Raw genomic sequence first — 20,470 nt, forward strand, 5'->3', positions numbered from 1 at the left:
ACCAGATCAGAGCTCACTAAAGATTGGTAAATAGAGAACGTGTTTACACTTTGAAAACTTGCTCTGTGGTTTGAAAAATTCCTGGATGCTGTTGATAAGACAGCAAGTAAAAAGTATTACAGATGGACTCTCACTGACATTGGATTTTACCATCGTTTTCCACTAGAACATGAAGGTAGAGAGATAAGTGTAGGAGATAAGATATTTAGGTATTTTTAAAATAAATTATTTAGTAATCTTAAAAAGACATATTGTATTCTTCCATTTGATACAAGAACAAGTTGACAATAGAGACTGTTTAAAAGAAGTGCTGAACTCTGAATAGGATGGTGAAGGCAACACATTCCATTACAGAATAACTCCCCATTTTTCCAGGCAATGAACATTTCTGTTCCTCCGTGTTACACAGTTTCTGCAGGATATCAGGAACTTTTGTCAGGACCAGGAGATGAAAAATAGCCCATGTCCTAAAGAGCTGGCTGTAAGCTCAGTTAACATCTTTGGGATAGACCCATAATATCTGGCCAATGTTTTATTAAACATCTGAAAACTGCAGAATTCTTTAGCCCTTAGCCACAGTTTCTGCTCAGAATCGTAAAGCCAGATGTGGTTCCACTGTGAGTCTTCTCAGGGCTGAGGAGGGTGCTAGTCATCAGAGTCTGGAAGGTCATGGTAGAGTAACCCTGGCAGCTTTTGGATGCATTCGGCAGGAGCATCAAATTGCCAGTGGTCAGGACTGGAACAATCTAGTCTGTCTCCACTTTGCCGATGTAGCCCGACAGCAGGAGGGGGCCTATGATAATGAGAAAGGTGCCAATCAAAAACAGCACAGTGGCGACTACAGTGGCCTTCTAGGGCATCTTAGGAAGTCCTTTTTTAAAGCTTAGGAGGTCAGTGTAGCCATTGTCTGTGCTGGAGAACCTTGACTATTTTACTTTACTACTAAGGATTCCAGGAGCCAAGTTGGTATGGGATGGCATCATCACACGCTGACACAGCTACAGTTGGAGCACCATGCCAGGCCACCTGCACACTGAGAGCTCGCCCATGGTTGGTAGTGGGGGTGCCAGATGCCACATGGCACAACCACCTAGCATGGCTCACGCCAACCAGCCTGTTCCAGCTAGCTGCCTCATATTTCTGATTGAATGTCAGATATCATGTGTAGAATAGTAGAGATTGAAATAAATTGTATTCACACGTGGAAATGACTGGTCTCTTATGAGACTGTACATACATCCATGCACATATGTGTGTATACATGTGTGTGTGTGTGTGTGTGTGTATAACTCTTGTGATAGGGTGGGCCAATCTAACCAAAATTGAATTGGGTTTGGTTGTTGCTATTTTTTTTCTTTGGTTGGAGTCTCACTCTGTTGCCACGCTGGACTGCAGTGGCACAATCTTGGTTCACTGCAACCTCTGCCTCCTGGGTTCAAGCAAGTCTCCTGCCTCCACCTCCCAAGTAGCTGGGACTGCAGGCGTGCACCACCAAGCCCAGCTAATTTCCGTAGTTTTAGTAGAGACAGGGTTTCACCATGTCAGCCAGAATAGTCTTTGTCCTGTTTCCTTTGAAAATGTCACTTTTTGCAAGCTAGGAAACAGAATCAACCTAATTCAATCTAGTGAGTTTCACCATGTCTGCCAGTATAGTCTCAATCTCTTGACCTCATGATCTGTCCACCTTGGCCTACGAAAGTGTTGGGATTACAGGCGTGCGCCACCATGCCCAGCATCTTTAAAAAAAAAAAGACAAAGCAGAGTCTGGCTGTGTCACCAGGCTGGAGCGCAGTGGCGTGATCTCAGCTCACTGAAACATCTGTCAGACTATAGGCACATGCCACCATGCCCAGCTAAGTTTTGTATTTTTTGTAGAGGTGGAATTTTGCCATATTGTCCAAGCTGTTCTCAAACTCCCAAGCACAAGGAATCCTCCTGCCTTGGCTCCCTCAAAGTGCTGGGATTACAGGTGTGAGCCACTGCACCTGGTGACAGTTTTAATACTCCTTTTGTGGTGAGTGTGTGACTAGAGTGGGAGCTGGGGTCACAGAGTGCTTTCCTCTGAATGCTGCCCCACCCTCGGCTTATTAGAAGAAACCGTCCACCTGTGCCATAGAGAAGCTCTGCTCCCACGCTCTTATCCCTGCCTCAGTAGTGCACAGCTATTGCTTGGTGCTCCATGAGTGAAGGCACAGAGGATTCTCTGTGGTTGTAATCCAAACTCAGTCTTTCAGAAGTGTTGTGTGCCCAGGCCCCAGAGGGGGGCTTTCTCAGCATTCTTGCCCCTCTTCCCTGGGGCGGGTCACTCTGCCTTGTATCTGAAGTTGGTTTTGGGCAGGACTTTCCTATCCCTCCTGCAGTAGTAGGAAACCTCCACTTGGTGTTGGCATAGAGTTGAAGGTCCAGGACAGTTACCATTCCCCTCCCCAAGGGGAGCAACATGCTTCTTTTATTTTTCCCAATGACATAACACATCTCCATCTGTGAGCTGTGAGCAAGAGGCTCTGCTGCCCATCCCAGCAATTGAAAGCCTTTCCTTCTTAGAAAGGACTGGCCTGGGAGAAATAAGTAGGATATGATACCTACTTCTTCACAGCATCAACCACTGATCACCTTCTTTGAGCCTGGTTGGCCAGAGAGTTTGCTTCCGCTCTCCCCGAGGCTGACGACTTTGGGATAGAAGGACCCAGGGAAGGTGATTTTCTCATAGTAGGAGCTGACCAGCTCCTCAAGTCTGCATCATCAACAGTGACTCTCCAAATTTGCTCCGCCCTCAGTTTTTCTCATGAGTAGGGGCAGAGAAAAAACAAGTGTAAGTGAGTGTGAGCTCTGCTTTTAACACGTGCCCCCAGCTACTGCAGACTGCCCTGCTTACCCGCACTTGATCTTCAGAAGTTCTTTATATCTTAGTTCGTTCTTCTCACCAGCTTGTGTTGAAACTGGCATGGCGCTTCTTCAGCTGTGGACGAGACCTGTGAACGTTGGTCTCGTCTCTCCTCGGAGGGTCTTGTTCCTCTTTGGAATTTACGTTACCTGGGTGTGACCTCAGCTCTCTGATGGGTTCAAGAAAGTTGTGATTTTGTAGTTTATCTAGATTTTCCTTGTTTTTAGTGTTGGAATGGCATTTTTTGCTTCCTAAATGGATTCAGGAGGCTGAATTTTTAAAATAAAACTGATACAGGGCTGGGCACAGAGGCTCATACCTGTAGTATTCCAGCACTTTGGAAGGCCCAGGCAGGAGGATTGCTTGACCTCAGGAGTTTGAGACCAGCCTGGCAATATAGCAAGACTTCTTATCTACAGAAAAACACAAATATTAGCCGGGCATGGTGGTACACACCTGTAGTTCCAGCTACTTGGGAAGCTGAGGTGGGAGGATCATTTGAGCTGGAGTGGTGGAAGTTTCAGTGAGCCAAGATCACGCCACTGCACTCCAGCCTTTGTCATGGAGCAAGATTCTGTCCTGAAGAAAAAATACCCACAAAACTGCTCAATATTCCACAAAATTTGCTCAATAAGGAAATATCAAGAGAAAAAAATTTTTAAGAAAATTCCGCCACCCAAAGATAATCACTGAAAACTTCTCATTATCACACTTTCAGACAAGTCTTGATGCAGATTTGCATTTTCAGTGGGATGCAGATAACATCGTTCCGTACCATTGAATTTATGTAGTTAATTATATGTGCTATATGTATTTCACCCCACAGAGGTAGTACAATTTACATAACCTATTCCTGTCAATTTACCAGTGCCTTCCTGAGATGTTGTTTCTTTTTTTTCTTTTTTCTTTTTTTTTGCTGTTAGAAACAATGGCTTCATCATGTTTAATAGACACATTTCCATCACCGAAGTCCCAAATGTTTTTGAGTGAATAGTTTGATAGATGTGTATTCTGCTTTGCATCTGACTTTCTACAGTGAGTAGATGAACACAAGGTCTAGGATGGTCTAGAGCCAGATGACGAAGCCAGCCCCATGCGGACTTTTGTGACCCTCTGAACCTTTGAGACATGCTTGAGAGCTGTGTACAGTCTGGCTCAGTCTGAACCCTGTATAACTTCACAGCCCAGTCATTCTACAAAGATGCCTCAGAGCCCCCTTGGCAAACATGGAGTGGCAGCTTTGGGGACATCAAATGAGGAAAGTCTTGTCCTATTTTTGGAAGATTTGCCTAGCTTAACGATTTTGTTAGAAGAAAATTCAAAAGCTATGTATGTAGATAAATGTTTTGTCTTGGCTTTTGGCCCCCGTCATGACTGGTGCTTCACGGCACACAGCCTCATATCTTATTCTTGGTGTTCCCAATTCTCAGTCGCTTCTCTCCAAATTGTTAAGTGCATGAGGTTGGTCCTTGTTTCGTGTGTTTCTATCAGCTCTTCCTCTCCCTGGCTACCTCCCACCCACTGGCATGTCATTGGTGTTCAAAAGTAGTTGTTTGCATGGCAGATTTTAAAATGTTAATATGAAAGTCAAAGTGATTGAGGTTTTAGGAAGGAAAAATCATGACGAGTCCAAAAAACTACTTTAACGGTACCATTAATATATTCAATGATTTAAAGGGTACAGAGGCAAAAGGCAAAATACCTTTCGTTAAGCTCAGAGAGAATGACTAATTTTCAAAAGAGAGATGTTTGTGGAAAGTAAATGTACTGACTCTAGATAAGGAAAAGAAAACAGATATCAGGGTATGATGAGGAATGTAGTTAATCTTATAGCAGTTAATAAACATAATTTGATTCTTCTGTTATTACAAACCTCAACTACTGATTCTAATTTAGAATAGTATATTTGTTAAATTTTTAAAAATATGACTTAAGTGCTTAAAAATGGGAAGCACAATTTAAGAATCATAACTTCTTTATAAATGAACCTTTATTTCTTAATTTTGTGAAGTTTTTCATTATAAATATATATACAAATTCAAAAAAGAATAAGAAATGTTTAAAATAAATTATTTTAAATCACTGCTGGGGATGGTGGCTCACACCTGTAATCCCAGCACTTTGGGAGGCCAAAGTGGGTGGATCACCTGAGGTCAGGAATTCAAGGCCAGCATGGCCAACATAGTGAAATCCCGTTTCTACTAAAAATACAGAAACTTAGCCAGGCATGGTGGCAGGCACTTGTAATCCCAGCTATTCAGGAGGCTGAGGCAGGAGAATTGCTTGAACCTGAGAGGTGGAGCTTGCAGTGAGCCACGATTGCACCATTGCACTCCAGCCTGGGTAACAAGAGGGAAACTCCATCTCATAAATATATACGTATTTATTTAAATCACAATATGTTATTATCTTTACAATTAGTTTGTGTTTGTGTTTTCCTACTTAGGAAGTTAATTACTTTATATTAATATTAACATTCATTTTTACCTCGATCTACTATCAGTCCAGTGTTTGCACCTGTCAATGAAGTGACCACATAAAGACCAGCGTGTGTATTCCAGAGAAAGTGGAATGTCAGCAGCTGGCAAAACAAAATGACAGTTTAATGTGGACGGAGCCAGGATTCAATAGACCATGTTGCAGCAAAGTTGAAAGTTCAACTCGAACTGGAGAGCAAATACTCTAGTCTACGTGTGATGCTTTTTTGTCTCTTTTTTTAATGAAAAGAAACGTTATCTTCATCATCATAAGAGTGTTGTCTTTTGGAAAGGTTGAATAATTATTTGCTTTACAGAAGATAGACGTTAGCACAGACTTATCTCTAGGTATTACGTAGTTGATCATTATATGAGAGCTGGGAAAAGAGAGCCTTAAAAATTGAAACTAATTTTTACCGTACATAAATTTAAACACAGAGGCTTTTAAAATAAACATTCAATTACTGATGTGACTTTGGATATAGTGAAATAAATATATTAATATCTTTCTACATGAAAACTTATTCTGTTCTACTGATTTGTTTTCCTAATTTTCTGGGGATTAATTTTTTTAATTTGGGTTAATTTTTTTTAGCATAATGACAAATGCTCTCCCAACCCTGGGCCTGGGGATCTTACCCTGGTGGTTTCCTTAGACTACTGGTAATGCAATGGCAGTGAGCTCACTCTGTACCCCCTGTACGCTGGGCCAAGAGGTGGTTCAAGTGGATTGTGCCCTTTGAGAACAAATAGGTGGCGAGATTCCAAAGAGTGTCCGTTTCATGTCACTTTGGTGACTCTCACTTTGTTGATGCCAAGGAAGACTAATGGTGACCAAGGCTTTCTGTTGCTCTTGTTAAATTGGTGGTATTGTTTCTTTGGCTTTCTTTTTGGCTAGTTTACTGTCACATGGGTCTTGACAAGGGAGACTCACTGTGCTTGTAGTCGGGGTGACAGTTTCTTCTAAGAAGTGTGAGGTACTGTGTAGACAACTAAGGGAAGAGTCATTGGGTAGTTATAGGACCATCAAAGGACTCTCCAGGCTTTTGGGTCCTGATGGAGTAGGAGTTAGAGTTTAGAGAACTGACGTAAGAAAAATGGACTAAGTCAGTCCTGAGGGTTCTTCCATCAGGTAAATCAGAATGGCAGGTCAATCAATCCCATTACTGGGTATATACCTGAAAGAATATAAATAATTCTATTATAAAGATACATGCACACAAATGTTCATTGCAACACTATTCACAATAGCAAAGACATGGAATCAACCCAAATACCAATTAATCATAGACTGGATAAAGAAAATGTGGTATATATACACCATGGAATACTATGCAGCCATAGAAAGGAATGAGATCATGTCCTTTGCAGGGACATGGATGGAACTGGAAGCTGCCGTCCTCAGCAAACTAATGTAGGAAGAGAAAACCAAACACCACATGTTCTCACTTTTAAGTGGGAGCTGAATGATGAGAACACATGGACCGTGGGAGGGAACAACACACAACTAGGTCCTGTGGGGGGAGGCGCGGGAGGAGGGAGAGCATCAGGAAGAATAGCTAATGGATGCTGAGCTTAATACCAAGGTGATGGATTGATCTGTGCAGCAAACGGCCATGGCACATGTTTACCTACATATCAATCCTGCATATCCTGCACATGTACCCTGGAACTTAAAATAATAGTTGAAGAAAAAAACAAAAGAATGGCAGGTCAGCTATGTCTCGGGTGTGGGCTTCCATCCCTGACCACCTGCTTTTCTCTATTGGTTTCATGAATGGCCTTATCCAGATATTTAGCTTCAACCCATGTACTGCTGAATCCCAAATTATATCTCTAGGATCAACCCGTCTCTCAAATTCCAGGCCCTGTCTCAGTTGCTGTATTAGTCTGATTTCACACTGCTGATAGACATTCCGAGACTGGGCAGAAGAGGTTTAATGGACACATGGCTGGGGAGGCCTCACAATCATGGCAGAAGGCAAGGAGGAACAAGTCACATCTTACATGGATGGCAGCAGGCAAAAGAGAGCTTGTGCAGATGAACTCTGGTTTTTAAAATCATCAGATCTTGTGAGACCCATTCACTATCATGAGAACAGCACAGGAAAGACACACCCCGTGATCCAATCATCTCTCTCCAGCTCCCTCCCACAACACGTGGGAATTATGGGAGCTGCAGGATGAGATTTGGGTGGGGACAGAGAGCCACAGCATAGCAGCTGCCTATTATGTGTCTTCATTCGAACAGGCCATGGGTACCTAAGACCCAAAGTGTTTTGGTAAGTCTGAATTTATCAAAACAAACAAAAAACAAAACAAAAAAAGACTAGCACACAAAATTGTTCCTAGTCTTATCATTTGTTTTTAGTGAATAGGGTCATCCTCCATCTAGTTGCCCAAAGAAGAAATTCCAGGCAGCTCTGTCCTCATTCAGAAAGTCCCCTAAATTTTACTTCTTCTGTAATTTCTCTCAAATCTGCCTTCTCTACTTCAATTTTATTTTCTATCGTGTCTCCAGTGCTTAAACAATTCGTGGCATATAATAAGCATTTAGCAAATATTTACAGAGTGAAAGAACAAAGAGAACAGAAAAGCACTTGGCCCTGCATGAAACAGTTAATTCAAGGAACAGACGAAAATTTAAAATATGTTATTTCAATAAAAAATATTTTGGGAGACATTCAAGAGAAACTTTTTTCCATTAAACAAGGACAGGCAGCTATGAAAAAGGAACTGTCTGGACAAAAGAACAATTTACTGAAAGGAACAAATAAAACTTTGAAAAAAACGCGATAGGCAGGCTGAATAATAAAACTGACACAGCTTAAGACTTAATTAATAATCCGGAAGATGAAGTGAAGAAAATTTCCTAGAATGTAGTGCAAAATGGCAGACAGAAATAAAAAAAGTTAAAATATGGAGGATAGATCCAAGAGATCTAATACCTTTCTAATAGGATTTTTTTAATATGTATATTTTATTGAATTTTAGGTTTGGGGGTACATGTGAAGAACATGCAGGATTGTTGCATAGGTACATACATGGCAATGTGGTTTGCTGCCTCCATCCGCATCACCTATATATGGTATTTCTCCCCGTATTATCCCTCCCAACTCCCCACCCCCCACTGTCCCTCCCCTAGTTCCCCCCAACAGACCCCAGTGTGTGATGCTCCCCTCCCTGTGTCCATGTGTTCTCACTGTTCAACACCCGCCTATGAGTGAGAACATGCAGTGTTTCATTTTCTGTTCTTGTGTCAGTTCACTGAGAATGATGGTTTCCAGGTTCATCCATGTCCCTTAGGCAAGGACTTCATGTCTAACAGGATTTTTTTGAAAGCAAAACAGATACAATGGAAGTGAGACTATAATAAAATGCGTTTTTTAAAAATGATAGTATTAATAGGAGAATTGTTTTCAATGGGCTGACACTGTCCAGTTGCAAATGCTATGTATAAACCCTGAATTATCTAAATTATATAAGATAGTGAAGACTTCCAGGGGACTATGGTTGGCATATTGTAAGTCTCAGCTCCCTTTCTCAAAGCTGCAGAAAAGCCACATTGTTATGCATTAATTTGAAAATATATATTTACCTTGTTTTATTTTCTTGCCAGGTAAGCTATACAGCACCTATTGGGACACATGCAGAAGAAAAGAAGGTGAAAATATTAGGATCTAAGGTACAACAATGACTGTGACCATTATTACTAACCTAGTTACTGTTTATATTGATGCTGGCTATGCTTAGAAAGTAGAATTGACTTTGGAAGCTACACTGAGAATTAGCCTTATTAAGAGAAAAAGGACCTGATTCCCTCTATAGTATGATTCTGTAGCACATCTCTGCCACATCCAGGGAAGTCTTCCTCATTCATAATATGCCTACAGTTCAACTATTAGAGATTCATTCCTTTTGCTGAAACTTTTTCCTCTTGCAAAATATACATATTACTGATAAATGGCATAAAGCTCTAATGTGATTGAGTTGGTAAGATCCTTTCTTGAGAACTGTTTTGATAGAAGAAGGACATGATAACTGGAGGAAACTGCTGCCTATGACAAAGAGATGGAGAGGCCACAGTAAGTGAAGGAAAATGCAATTTGCAGTTTATGAAATGAGGCAGCTTGTAGGGCTGGTGAAGATAGGTTTTGATTGCTTTGTAATATGGTTTAGAGCTAATTGCTTCTAAGTTCACCATTTATAGGAAATAGAGGCATGGGATCTTAAACCATTCCTATATATGGTAATTTACAAGTAAATAAAACTCATTGTTCTCTAGAAAAAAAAAATTTTTGAGACAGGGCCTCATTCTGTCATCCAGGCTGGAGAGCAGTGATGTGGTCACAGCTCACTACAGCTTTGACCTCCTGGGTTCACGCAATTTTCCCTCCTCAGCCTCCCAAGTAGCTGGGACTACAGGCACACGCCACCATGCCTTGCTAATTTTTAATTTACTGTAGAGACCAATGTCTCACTATATTGCTCAGACTGGTCTCAAACTCCTGGGCTCCAGCCATCCTCTCACCTCGGCTTTCCAAAGTGTTGAGATTACAGATGTGAGCCGCCGTGCCCAGCCTTAAATGATTTTTGATAGTAGTTAGAATATGCATACAATTTATAGAAATTGTCTTTTCAGATTTATGGAGAAAAAAGATAAATTGTTTTTGTAATTAACTCTGTGATGTGTTTTCTATTGAAAGGTTGAAGACAAACATTCTTTGGAGTCTCAAATAGAAGCATTAAAGGCTAATTTAGAGGATGAGAAACAGAAGGTGGAAAGGTACTGGTAATAACAAGACATAGTGTTCATTTGTAACTAATACAATATTTAACCATCTGTAAATTTATTCTAGGATTAGGAAGGAAGCAGATCGACTAAACAAAAGCTGGGAAAAGAGATTCTCTATTCTCAGGAACAGGTATGGTGAGATATATACAAATTCTGTTTCTCAAAATGTAACTAATCATCCTTTAAGGAAGTTGGGAACCTTGCAATTTTTTTACATATTAATGTTAAATCACCTCGTATACATCTACAAGAAATGCAAAATAATTGGTCTAAAACAGAAGAGCCATCAAAATCACTGAGAAGTAAGATGTTTTCATTTCCTCTGTTTGTTTCTGTTGTAAAAGATCAGCAGGACAAACACACTTTGTTAATACCTGGTTTCATCAGGCCTATCTAGTCATCTTCTTTCCTAGGGCTATTAAAACCTTTTCCTGCTTATTTGCACACGATGATATATAACCAGTTTGTATTGTATTTATATAAATACTTAATATATAGAGTTTGGTATATAAAGTTGCTTTATGTATTAGATTCTCTACCAGACACAACAGCTCCAGTTCCTCAACCTCTCAGATCTATTTCTCACTCATACAATCATTTTATTTCTCTCCCCCTTTACCTTTTTCTTTTTTTTTTTTCTTTGTTTTTCTTTTTTGAGATGGAGTCCTGCTCTGTCACCTAGGCTGGAGTGCAGTAATGTGATCTTGGCTCACTGCAACCTCCAACTCCCGGGCTCAAATGATTCTCTTGCCACAGCCTCTCGAGTAGCTGGGATTACAGGTGACCACCACAACATCTGGCTAAATTTTTTCTATTTTTAGTAGAGCCGGAGTTCCTCCATGTTGGCCAGGCTGGTCTCAAACTCCTGACTTCAGGTGATCCGCCCACCTCAGCCTCCCAAAATGCTGGGATTACAGGTGTGAGCCATCGTGCCTGGCTTCTCTTTACCTTTTTCAAAATGGAGAAAGTGAAACTGTAAAATTCTGAAAAGGACAAAAATGATGTAAATTGAAAAAAATGCTTATTTTTTTCCCTTACTCTAATATATTAACATTAAAAATCTATCTTCTGTTTAGTGTGTTCTGCCATAATTTCCCCCAGATTCTCTTCCTTAAAACATGAGAGAAGTGCTTTTGCAATATTCTTTCACAGTCAAGCATCACCCAGGCACATGGGGTTCAATGTTGCCTTGATGGAGGCCAGTGGAGGTCAAACGTGAAGCTTATACATGATCATGGGATGGCAATGCCCTACGTTTGCACTGTATTTCATAAGCACACACTGTGGATCTTGTGTGTATAAACTTCTATACCTGGCTGTGTATAGTACATGGAAATAATTAGTCCTAAGTGAGGAGGCACAAAGAATCCACACCAAGACAGAAAAAATCACAGGATTGAGAGTAAAAAGACATTGTGGTAAAATGTTCTGCTTTATTCTGTTTTGTGCTGAAATGATCCCCTACCCATGTTTTATGTATGTGCTGATAAGCATTTTGTGCTGCGTAAAACATGCGTAGTAACGCCCACCCTAACTGCCTCACATGGTTATTTAAGAACAGAATGTAGATACATGTGAGACAAAACAAAACTTAAATAGGCCCTTGACTTCATTTCCCTGCACATAGGTTCTGGATTCTCTCTAGAACTGAATAAAATGACTTTACTTATTTCCATAGGGTTCACTTTCATCCTGAAGATTTACCTTGTCTCTGACCCCACGGGATTTACCCTATTCTTCAATGATGATTTACAAGAATGTATCAGTTTTACTTCTTCTTCTTTTTTTTTTTTTTTTTTTTTTTGAGACGGAGTTTTTACTCTCGTTGCCCAGGCTGGAGTGCAGTGGCACGATCTCAGCTCACTGCAACCTCTACCTCCTGGGTTCAAGCGATTCTCCAGCCTCAGCCTCCCAAGTAGCTGGGATTATAGGTGCCCACCACCATGCCTGCCTAATTTGTTTGTATTTTTAGTAGAGATGGAGTTTCACGTTTTACTTCTAATTCATTTGCTGTTACCCAAGATGTTGACAATCATATTAATCATTTCGGTCTTTGCAGTCTTTATGTTGATAGCTAAATATTTTGGAAAGCAGAAGTGTTTATTACTACACACTTTCTATGTTTTAATCAACTAATTGGGACCTTGTAGATTATGTCTGTCTACCTAGGCTGCAGCTCCAGGTATTAATTCAATGTGGCGTATACGGCACTGTAGAGAGTGCATTTGTACAGAGTCTGCATCGTGGTGTGGTATGGAGATTAACTGTGAAGTCACAGACTTACATGGGCTAACATGGTCATTTCATTTCACTGTAACCGATCCTAGATTAGGAGCGTTCATTTTTGTTTAGTAGAGAAAAAAACATCACCTTAGCCAGTCAAGGTCAGAGTCCAATCCAATAATTTCTGTCAATTCATCATTTATATTGGGTCCCAGTCCAATTCAGGGCTTCATTTCCAAGCCTCTTTTCCATCTCTGCTGAGTCCTTATTTCCAGGAAGATTGAATGTGAGCAGTGCCGACAAGGGCAGGGCTGGTCCTTCCTCTTGGTGTGCTAAGCCTGGTCATCATTGTCACACAAATGGTATGCAGGTGTGGCACATCAGTTTCAGAAAATAGCCTTACCTGGCGGATGCCATGGTGATGCCGCTGTTTCCACCTCCACCCCAGCGGCAGTCCACATGCGTCCACCTGAGCCACCCTCTGTTCTGCCTGATGAGCTCTGGGCCAGGCAAGACTCACTTTTGCACACTGCGTTCCCAAGCACATAGAAATGTTACAGGTGGTGCCCATGCCATTCTGGCTTGCATATCTGGAAGAGATCTATGCACACATCCCTTCTCCTGCCCTCCCGTCCTCTCCCCCACATTCAGAGCACTAGATTGCCATCCCAGAGAGACTGCAAACATCAGAAATCTAGATAGGGCATGCAAGGTGAAGGCCCACTCTGCTCATGTAGTCCCCTCACCTTGGAATCCGCTGTAAACAGAAACTCTACAGGGCTCCTTACTCAACAAAGTGAACACCTGTGTCCTCACCATGCAGGTAAAGAAAGAAGGAATTCGCAGTGGCTTCATGGTCCCTGTTGCCCATCCAGTGCCTGTCCCTTCTCCTTCTCCCAATTAGCAAATATTCTGAATTGAATGCTTATCATTCCCTTGGAGAAAGTTTTCAGTGACATTCAATTTATCATACAAATTGGGCTATTCCATTTTCAATTTCTTCTAATCATTTTGATAATTTATGTTGTCTTATATGTTTATGAATTTTCTCGTTTCATTGAATTGTCAAATTTATTGATATAAAGTTATTCATGATATCCTCATATTATATATATATGTGGCAGTCACGTGTCACTTGATGACAGGGATAGATTCTGAGAAATGTGTAGTAGGTGATTTTGTCATTGTGCGAGCATCTTAGAGGGTGCTTACAAACCCAGATGGCATAGTCTACCACACACCTAGGCTCCACGGTACAGCCTATCGCTCCCAGGCTACAAACCTGAACAGCATGGGACGATAACGGAATGCTGTGAGCACTTGTAACACAATGGTAAGTATTTATGCATCTAAATATACCTAAACATAGAAAAGATACAGTGAAAAATGCTGTATAAAGATAAAGAATGGTCCACCTGTATAAGGCACTTACCATGAACGGAGTGTGCAGGAGTGGAAGTTGCTCTGGGTGAGCCAGTGGGTGAGTGGTGTGAATGTGAAGGCCTGGAAAATTACCATACACTACTGTAGATTTTGTAAGCACTGGACACCCCAGCTATGTTAGATTTACAAACAAAATTGTTTTTTAATAACAAATTAACCTTAGCTTACTGTATGTAACGTTTTTACTTTACAAACTTCCTAATTTTTTAAACTTTTTGACTCTTTTGTAATAACACAACTTTAAACACAAGCATACAGTACAGCTATACAAGATTATTTTTTCACGTGGTGGTGCACACCTGTGGTCCCAGCTACTTGGCAGGATGAGAGGTGGGAGGATCACTTGAGCCCAGGAGGTTGAGGCTGCAGTGAGTTGTGATCATGCCTTGCACTCCAGCCTGGGTGACAGAGTGAGACCCTGTCTCAAATATACATATATAATTTTTTTCTTTATATTCTTATTCTATAAGCTTTTGTCTGTTTAATTTTTTCTTTTCTTTTTTTTTTTTTTTTACTTTTTAAACTTTTTTGTTAAAAACTAAGATACAAACACACATATTAGCCTAGGCCTACACAGGGTCAAGACTGTCAAGATGTTACTAGGCAGTGGAACTTTTCAGCTCCATTATAATCTTACGGGACCACCATTTATATAGGGCGTCCATCTTTGACTTAACATCATTATGCAGGGCATGACTGTATCTGTAAGATCTGGTGATATCCCTTTTTCATTTCTGATATTTGTGTTTCATTCCTGAGAATTTGTGTTTTTCTCCTTTTTTCTTAATCTCTTGGGAGTTACTAATTTTGTTATTTATTTCAAAGAAACTCTCTTTGCTGAACTTTTCTCGTATGTCTTTTCATTGACTTTTTTACATATTAATTTAAAAACTTTTTCTTTCTAACTTTTATTCTAGGTCAGGGGTTATGTGTGCAGGTTTATTACATGGGTAACTTGCATATCATGGGGGTTTGGTGTGCATAATTTTGTCACTCAGGTAATAAGCATAGTTTTTCAATACTCACCCTCCACCAAACCTTCACCCTCAATAGGCCCTGGCGTGTGTTGCTCCCATCTTTGTGTCTATGTGTACTCAATGGTTTGCTCCCACTTATAAGTCAGAACATGTGGTATTTGGTTTTCTTTTCCTGTGTTAGTTTGCTTAGGATAATGGCCTCCAACTCCATCCACATTGTTGCAAAGGAAAATGATTTCATTCATTTTATTACTGTGTAGTATCCCATGGTGTATATGTACCACATTTTTTTATCCAGTTCACCATTAATGGGCATCTAGGTTGATTTCATGTCTTTGCTATTGAGAATAGTGCTGTAATGAACATACATGTGCATGTGTCCATGTGGCAGAACAATTTATACTCCTTTGGGTATATACCCAGCAGTGGGGTTGCCGGGTCAAATAGTAGTTATATTTAAAGTTGTTTAAGAAATCTCAGACTGATTTCCACAGTGGCTGATTGGCATTCCCGTCAATGGTTTCTCTACATCATCACCAGCACTTGTTATCGTTTGTCTTTTGGTAATAGCCATTCTAACAGGAGTGAGGTGGTAACTTACTGTGGTTTTGATTTGCAGTTTCCTGATAATAAGTGATAATGAGCAATTTTTCATATGCTTGGCCATTTGTATGTCTTCTTTGGAGAAATGTCTATTCAATTCCTTTGTCCACTTTAATATCGGGTTGTTTTCTTGCTATCAAGCTGAGTTTCTTGTATATTTTGAGTATTAACCCTTTATCAGATGTATGGCTTGCAAATATTTTCTTCCATTCCTTGTCTTTTCATTTTGTTGTTTGCTTTGCTGTGAGGAAGCTCTATGGTTTGAAATAAACTATTTGTTCTTTTTTGTTTTTGTTGCTTATGCATCTGGTATCATATTCAAAAAATCATTGCCAAAGGCCAACGTGGAAAAGCTTTTTCTCCTGTTTTTTTCTATGAGTTTTATGATTTCAGGTCTCATGTTTAGTCCTTTCATTCATTTTGAATTAATTTTTGTGTGTTGTCTAATATAGGAGTTTAATTTCATCCTTTTGCCTGTAAATATCCTGTTTCTTCAGCATCATTTATTGAAGAGACTAACCTTTCCCTGATTGTATATTCTTATCACTCTTGTCAAAAATTAGTTGGCCATATATGCATGAGTTTATTTCTGAGCTGTCTATTCTGTTCTCTTGGTCTAAATGTCTACTTTCATGTCAGTACAATCATACTGTTTTGATTACTATTGCTTTGTATTATAGTTTGAAATCAGGAAGTGAGTTGCCTCCAGCTTTGTTTTTATTTTTTTGTTTTCAAAAGTGCTTTGGCTAGTTGGCTAACTGGGATCTTTTATGGTTCTGTAAAAACGTAGGATTTTTCCTACTTCTGTGAAAAATGCAATTGCATTTAATCTGTAAATTACTTGGGTAGTATAGACATCTTGACAATATTACTTCTTCTAATTCATGAATAAAAAAAGATTTATTTTCATTTATTTGTATCTACTTTAATTTCTTTCTTCAGTGTTTTATAGTTTTCAAGATACAGATCTTTCACCTTGTTGGTTAAATTTATGCCTACGTATTTTATTTTTTGGATGGTATAAATGGTATTTTTTTTAAATTTCTTTTTGGATAGCTAATTGTTGGTATATAGAAACACAATTGATTTTTGTATGTTTATTTTGTATCCTGTAACTTTACTGAATTCATTTATTAGCTCTGATGGGTTTTTGATAGTGTAATTGACTTTTGCTCTTATCTTTATTGTTTCCTTCCACTTTTTAATGTTTTGTTTGCGTCTTTTACTAGATTTTAAGAAGGAAGCCTAGATCATTGATTTTTCAGACTTCTTTTCTTTGAATATATGCATTTAACGCTATGTATTTTCTTCTAAGTATTGTTTGAGCTGCCTCCCACAAGTTCTGATATATTATATATTTATCATTACTCAAACAAAATTTTCTCAATTCAGTTTGATTTCTTCTTTGATCCATGGGTTATTTAGAAGTAATAAGGTCTGGGCACAGTGGCTTATGCCTGTAATCCCAGCACTTTGAGAGCCCAAGGGAGGAGAATTGCTTGAGCTCAGGAGTTTGAGATCAGCCTGGGCAACAAAGTGAAACCCCATCTCTACAGAAAAATTAAAAAAATAGCTGGGTGTCGTGGTATGCACCTGTAGTCCCAGCTAGATGGGAGACTGAGGCAAGAAGAGTGCTTGAACCCACGAGGTCAAGGCTGCAGTGAGCCCTGTTTATGCCACTGCACTCTAGCTTGAGTGACAGAGTGAGACCTTTTCTCATGAAAAAAAAGGAAGTAACATGTTTTATTTCCAGTCAGTTGAACATTTGCTTGTTATATTTCTAGTTTAATTATCTTCTGCTCAGAGAACTTACTATGAATAATTTTAATCTGTTAAAATGTCTTTATATTTGTTTTAGGGCTTAACCTATGGCCAATTTTTTTAAAAAAATGTTTTTATTCTTGAAAAGAATGAAAATTATATCATTGATGGATGTAGAGTTCTAAATATTTTAATGGGGTCAACCTATTAATTTTATTGTTTCTATCTTTTACATACTTCTTAATTTTTTGCCATCATATCCAGCTACTGAGATAGAAGTATTACATTTTCTACTATGATTACAGATGTATCTATTTCTTATTTTAATCCTTCATTTTTGCTTTACATAGTTTACATCTTACTTGTTGGGCACCCACAATTTAGATTTTGATCTCATCTTGTAAAGTTACCAGTTATATTTATCATTATGAAATGTTTTTATCTTTAGTAATGCCCTTTAGCTTAATGTCTGCTTAGCTATTAGATTAAGAGTAATGGTTTATTTTTTCAAATATTTTTCTTTCAACCTATCTTATTTCTATATTTGAATGTGTTTCTTGTAATCAGCCAATAATTGGGTTTTTAACCTAATCAGTCAGCTTTATTTACTTAATTGGCACACTTTATTTATTTACTTTTAGTGAAAATACTATAGTTGGGTTTGTAGTTACTACTTAACAAGTTATTTTCTATTTGACTAACCTGTTTTATATTATTTCTTCTTCTCTCCTTTTTGCCTTGTTTTGAACCAACCTTTTTATTCCATATTTTCTTTTATTAACTTGTTATTCATTTTCTTTTTTTAAAAATTTCTCCTTTGTAAAATTTTATTCTTAGCGTATTGCAGTGTTATAGAAATTACTATTGATGCCACTTTTCCAAGTATTCTAGAACCTTAGGCTATTTTCACTCTATTTAATCCTCTCCCATATTTTAATTTTAATTCTCTCTCTATTTTTTAACTCCATGAAATGTTTCTGTTGTTGTTTGGCATACTCAGTGTTCATTTATATTTACTCAAACATTTATTCTTTGTTGAGCTTTTCCTTTTTTCTTGCTTATTATGTTTTCATCTGAGCTCATTTCATGCTGCCTGAACAGCTCTTTCATTTTTTCTTACTTCATTTTAATACAGGTTTTCTGGCAAATAACTCAGCTTTTCTTCAGAGGAAAATGTTGTTATTTTACCTTCATTATTGAAGAAAGTTTTTGCCAAGTATAGAGTTCTATGTTGGCAGTTACTTTTTCAGCCCATTAATAATGTCAGTACATTGTATACTGGCTTTCACTGTTGCTGTTGAGAAGCCAGCTGTCAGTCTTATTGTTGCTTCTTTAAAGAGTATGCTTTTTTCATGTCTGGGTACTTTAAATTTTTCCACTTGGTCTTTGGTTGTCATTGGTTTTCTTATGATGTCCCTAGGTGTAGTTCATTTTATTTATCTGGTCTAGCTCTTGCATCTATGGGTCAATGTCATTTCTGAATTTTGGAAAAGTCTTAGCTATTATCTTTCCATGTATTATTTCTGCTTCATGCTTACCTACTCTGATCCTCCTGCTTCCTTCTTAAAAAACAACAACAACAACCCTGTAATTACATTGGACCCACCAAATAATCTAGAATAATTACTGTATTTCAAACTCTGTAACTTATCACATCTGCAAAGTTCCTTTTACTATGTTAGGTAGCACACTCAGAATTTCCAGGAATTAGGAAGTAGATATTTTCATGGGGGGCAATGTTCACTCTACTAGAGTCAACAACCTTCTGGCCCCCAATCAATCATGCCTATCCTGCCTGCAAAATGCATTTACCACATCCCAATATCCCCCAAAGTCTCAACCCATTACTGCACCAACTCCATTCTAAAATCTCACCTAAGAGTTATCAGCCTCAAAATTCCCCGTTTGCATTATCTAAATTAGGTATGGTAAGGCTCTGGTTATAGTTCATCCTGGGACAAAATCTCCTCCATATGTAGACTTGTGAAATTATTTATTATTTGCTCTCAGATACAGTAGTGGGAAAGGCATTTGTATTGACATAAATGTCAATGATAGCTATAAACATTCTTGTTTAAAAGGGGAGAAAGTAGAAGGGGAAAAGAGTCACTTGTCCAAACAATGTTGACATTGTTTCAGCATAACTCATTAGGTTTCAAGGCCTGGGCTAATTCTCTGTGACTCAAGGTTCCGCCTTCTGGGCCCAAAGCACTACTAATGAGTCATACTTCCTCTTTCATGAAAGGTAACACATGTTTGACACTGAGTAGTTTTATCGGTCTGTTTCTTGCCTGTAGAATTTTGGAAATTCAATAACCTTCTTTCATTTATTTCCTTTCTCTGCCCTTTTTAGTTCAATCTGGCAGTGTTGTTGCTGATATAACATTCTCAAAACCTTGTGGGTCTCCCATGTTTCTCATGGGAAATCACTTCATTAGACAGGAGGCTCCTTCTCAGTTCTTTCCTAAATAATTCCATCTCTATTTGGACTCCTACCGAGATGGCTGAGGGGATGTCACACATCAGATCTCTTCAGAGAGCTTTTGTGTGAGTAAATAGTGTGGTTTTTATTCCTTTCTAGACTCTACCCAAAGGTTGTCCAGCCATTCTCTTGCTTTCTCTACAGAGTACATCTTCTCGACAGTGAATCTCTTAATTTTAGCATCATTTTGCAATCAAAGATAGGCTAAGAATTTCCCAAATAGCTAATATATATGTGACGTTTCAACACACTGTAGTTCTTATCTTTGATATGTGATTTCTCCAATCATAAGTCAACAGGAGCTCTTTCAAGTTGATTACTGTGTTCTTTTGACATAATCTTTGATGACTTTGTTGAATTCTGGTAGAATAAAATGTCCCAGGTTCATTCTGTGCATTTATTGCCTTAGATCTAGAAACAGTCATTTCTCAAAGATGCTCTGAATTATTTAATGAGAAATGCTTTTTGAAATCACAGTCTGGGGACTAGGGGTGATCATTGCCTTTATTTCTGTGCCTTTTCTGAGCTGGAAAACATGTTTTTTGTTTTGTTTTTGTTTTTCAGGGAGACAGGGTCTCACTCTGTCATCCAGGCTGGAGTGTAGTGGTACGATCATGGCTTACTGCGGCCTTGACCTCCCAGGCTCAGGTGAACCTCCTACCTCAGCCTTCTGAGTTGCTGGGACTACAGGCGTATACCACCATGCCCTGTTATTTTTTGTTTGTTTGTTTGCACAGATGAGGCTTCACCATGTTGCCCAGGCAACATGTAGTTTTAAAAATGAAAGAAATAGTATGTTCATACTAATATTTTCAAATTTTTATT

At 38.9% G+C, this 20,470-nt stretch overlaps 1 protein-coding gene across 1 annotated transcript in view; it reads left to right on the forward strand.

The window, feature by feature from the left end:
* The window catches only part of CUNH10orf67 (chromosome unknown C10orf67 homolog), a 164,054-nt gene that overhangs the window by 121,209 nt on the left and 22,375 nt on the right, over positions 1 to 20,470 (forward strand). The window contains 2 exon segments of the mRNA XM_064368442.1: positions 10,068 to 10,147; positions 10,221 to 10,286. Of these exon segments, the coding sequence (XP_064224512.1) occupies positions 10,068 to 10,147; positions 10,221 to 10,286 (146 nt within the window).

This window comes from Aotus nancymaae, unplaced genomic scaffold (assembly GCF_030222135.1).
Source record: "Aotus nancymaae isolate 86718 unplaced genomic scaffold, 86718_ANA_hifiasm-v0.15.2.pri h1tg000077l, whole genome shotgun sequence".
NCBI classification, from domain to species: domain Eukaryota; kingdom Metazoa; phylum Chordata; class Mammalia; order Primates; family Aotidae; genus Aotus; species Aotus nancymaae.